Source organism: Fopius arisanus, unplaced genomic scaffold (assembly GCF_000806365.1).
Source record: "Fopius arisanus strain USDA-PBARC FA_bdor unplaced genomic scaffold, ASM80636v1 scaffold00010, whole genome shotgun sequence".
Classification (NCBI taxonomy): domain Eukaryota; kingdom Metazoa; phylum Arthropoda; class Insecta; order Hymenoptera; family Braconidae; genus Fopius; species Fopius arisanus.
In genome coordinates, this window is record NW_011887749.1 from 587,072 (window position 1) to 590,875 (window position 3,804).

Consider the following 3,804-nt stretch of genomic DNA (forward strand, 5'->3'; position numbering starts at 1 on the left):
GTCCACTTCAGAAATTGATTTTTCACATTACGAAGAATTTGATGATGAAATAATTTGTTTTGTTCAAGGTCGATGAGAATGGAAAAATCCATCGTTTGAGACGAGAGTGTCCATCTGAGCAGTGCGGTGCAGGTGTCTTCATGGCAGCCATGGAGGACCGCCACTACTGCGGCAAATGTGGCTACACCCTCGTCTTCAACAAGCCAGAAGACAAGTAAATGTACCATTTTTGTTGAGGCTATTGTACGGTGGACATTAAACTATTAAAAATCCAACTGACTCGCTGTTTTCCATTTACTTCACAATTCCCAATTCCCACTCCTTCACAGAATCTCTGCAAAAATTCTCCTACAATCAATTAGTCAATTCAACGGTTAAACACTAAAGGAACTTCACGCCATTTGTTTTTGTCAATTCGATTGAGTCTTTCTTTCCAATTTATAGTCTAAAATTTAATTATTGATTAAACCCATTCAATTTGATGTTGATTAAAAGATTTATGTTCATAAGAATAATTAATAAATAATAAAAATTATTAAATTAAAAAATAATTAAGAATAAATAAATAATTTTTTAAGAATCCTCAGAACCAATTTAATTATCAAATTTCGTAATTAAATGGTACTTTAATGTTGCGTATTTGTTGTCTCTTTTCCTCAATCACATTAATGTACGATCGTCATTCGATCGATCATCATTTTTTTTTCTCAATGTACGAAGGGACGTGTCTTTAGTTTACGTCGTTATTTTATTATTTTATCGCCCCGAACAAACATTTTTAATATCTAATGGATCCCCTTCCTTTAACAATATTTTAATGGAAATCTATTGAGGGATTTGGTAATTAGAGAGAGTCTTCAGTTCGATGGGGGGGTCGCAACGTGGGTTTTATTGAGGTCAATTATTATTGAAAACAATTATAAAATTGATAAATATTCTCATGTCTCATGGAAGATCATATCAAGATCATTGACACCGAATGTCCGCATGTCTCGTCCACCCCTTATTGGAATTCCGGGTGTTCGTTGTTCGTCGAGTGATGGTCGGGTATCGTAGAGACTAGGTGCTTGGAAGATTATTCCAATTGTGCCCCCGGTGCAGGCCAGAGTGAACAGATAGAGGAAGAATTTGTCTAAAACCATGGCAGCGAATTTCCAATCTTCTATCACCTGAGAATAAATGTTTCTTTTCATTTAAGGATCTCTGTCCTCCAAACGCTTTTACAATTTTTAAACAAAATTCCACGAACAAAATTTGGAGAAAAATACAATAAGAATACAGCTCCATCCCAATATTATTCCGCAAGATATTGATATTTTACACAATTTTTTGTAATATATAAATTGTAAAACATTTTGCAAAATGGTTAAGAACCGGATGGACTGCCTGGAAAAGATAATTTACTCTGAAATTGGGACTTCTAATTACTCCGTCAATTAATCGTTTTTTCCGATAATTGTTAGCTAGCGGCCTAGTTGTTGACAACCGCTAGAACGCTAGCTAACAATTATTGAAAAAAACGATTAATTGCCAAAGTAATTAGGAATCCGAATTTCAGAGTAAATGATCTTTTCTAGATAATCCACCCGAGCCTTAATCCTTTTTTATGTGGGACCAACGAATTTCGTGAGTCTTTCAGAGCTGTTGATGAAGATAAAAAAAAATAAAGTTATCTTTAATTAATAATAATAGTGATTTTTTCTGAAAGCCGTTATTGATTCAATGATAGTAATATGCAATTAATAATTAATGTCTAACGAAAATTGAAATAGTCTTCAATTTAATAATTGGTAATTGGAATATGAAAAATTTCTGGCGCCAAGGCAGTGAAAATTTTTAAATTGATTTATGCAAATAGTATTTTTTTAAATAGTGTCAGTTGATTTTTAGTTTTGGGTATGTATTGAAAATGAAATAAATTGGCTGACTCACTTCGTTGTCCTTGTCAGCGTCTTTGATGTGTTGGGCGATGAAACATACGCCTTTCAGGGCGGATAGGACATCTGGGGAGGCATGTCTCAGGAGGATGTTGTCGTGTTCATGATCCGAGGAACCACGGTCCTGGTGATGGTGTCCGTTTTCGTCCTCCATGTTTTTGTAGGCCAGAGTCACTCGGTCGAATTCGTCTGGATTCTCCTTCAAGTCTGATGTATATTCACTTACACTATCTCCACAACTGAAAATCCAAACATTTTTAACTTCCCAACGGGAAATTGCTTTTTTTTTAACATAAAGACACAACAAGAATTTCTGGATTTAATTCCTTTCTGGTTCTTAATCATCAATTGGAAGAGGAAGCAAGATTAGAGAAAGATAATTTATAAGAGAAAGTAAAATACAGTTTTCTTTTTCCGGAAACAGCAAAATTCAAAATTTTTATTGAGTTAACACTTTTCGATCTTTTGTTTTATGAGTCACGAGGAATATTGGAAACTTTTGAGAGTACAAATTTTGGATCTTGAATGAATTCCGAAGTTTTTAACCGTGGAAAAAATTAATTTCATCATCAACGAGTGGATATTTGTCCCATTGAGAATTTCAAACACACAACAACAACTTTTCAATTAATTAAAAGAACTAAATTCTACAAATACATGAAATTTAGCAGGATCAAACAATTTCAAGTTCTTTGTTCATCAACTTGCGATCGTTTCCCTCAAACTATTTACGGGACGTTGAAAATTCAACGACAACGCCGAATTTGAAATTCTGCAAAAACAAATGAAATTTTCAAAAAAAAAAACGTAATGAGCAGCAGTAATGAATTTTTCTAATTTGGCATCCCCTAGAATTACCTATAATCAGCGATTTCATTAGAATACCCAGTCTCCATGAACATATCACTGTATTCAGGAGTTGAATATGGAGTTCTGCGAATCATCAGAATGTGGGGCATCCAGCTGAGAAAAACGACTCGAACCCAATTGGGCATGAAGTGGGTGGAAGGCGATCGGAAATGGACATTCAGCACTACAACCGTTATCCAGATTGACAGAGTCACCAGGATCATCGTAAAAAGAAGATATTTTCCAAGCAGTGGAATAGCAAGAGACGTCGGTGGAATGATTTCGGCTAGTAGAAGGAAGAACACCGTCAGAGACAGGAGAATTGATGAACACAATGACACCTGTAAAAAAAAAGTCAATCAACAATCGATTGTGCTATTGTATAATCCAAACTGATAAATTAAATAATTAAGAAAGTAAAATCAGGGGACAGAGAATATTTATTATTATTATATAATAAAAAAAATAATGATCAAACCTTTTCACCGGAGTCACTCGGCAGATAAAATACGAGAACAGTGAGAAAGGTGATTCCGACACAGGGAATGATTAAATTGACTGTATAAAATAGGGTTTTCCTTCTCATAGTGATATTGAAGGTGACGTCGGTGTATGGCTCAGTGCAGCAGGGATAATACTCCTCGTTCCTTGCAGCTGGCACCTCTAGGATGTCCCACTCGACGGACATGTAAAAATCACTGAGATCTATTCCCTTCTCCACCAGATTGTTGCCACTGGTCTGGAGCATGTGCCTCAGGTCGACTTGAGCTCCATTGTATGTCCAGGAACCGAATTTCATGAGGCAGGATTGCTCGTCGAAGGGGAAGTACTCGACGTTTATTTCGCAGGACGATTTGTAGATCGCTGGAGGCTTCCAGTAAACCTCACCCTCCCATGTCACCGTCGCCTTTGTCATCAGGGTCACCTCGTAATTGCCATCAGCACTAAATTTTAAAGGGTTTGAAAATTTTATTTCAATTCAATAAGTATTAATTAAAATTTGTTCAAGTAGAATTCT

At 35.7% G+C, this 3,804-nt stretch overlaps 1 protein-coding gene across 1 annotated transcript; it reads right to left on the minus strand.

The window, feature by feature from the left end:
• Positions 1-876: 876 nt before the first annotated feature.
• Positions 877-3,726, minus strand: LOC105274250 (acetylcholine receptor subunit beta-like 2). Its single transcript, XM_011317189.1, has 4 exons — positions 3,265-3,726; positions 2,796-3,127; positions 1,933-2,176; positions 877-1,169 (listed from the first exon to the last, which is right to left on the minus strand). The coding sequence occupies exons 1-4, from the start codon at positions 3,700-3,702 to the stop codon at positions 939-941; spliced, it is 1,245 nt and encodes a 414-aa protein (XP_011315491.1). The 5' UTR covers positions 3,703-3,726; the 3' UTR covers positions 877-938.
• Positions 3,727-3,804: the final 78 nt, after the last annotated feature.

Excerpts from the sequence above, each read along its gene's own strand:
- LOC105274250 (XM_011317189.1), bottom strand. The coding sequence starts at position 3,702 with ATGACAAAGGCGACGGTGACATGGGAGGGTGAGGTTTACTGGAAGCCT. Across the intron at positions 3,128-3,264 it reads CGAGTGACTCCGGTGAAAAG|GTGTCATTGTGTTCATCAAT; the intron begins GTTTGATCATTA and ends TTTTTTTTACAG. Across the intron at positions 1,170-1,932 it reads ACGCTGACAAGGACAACGAA|GTGATAGAAGATTGGAAATT; the intron begins GTGAGTCAGCCA and ends ATTTATTCTCAG.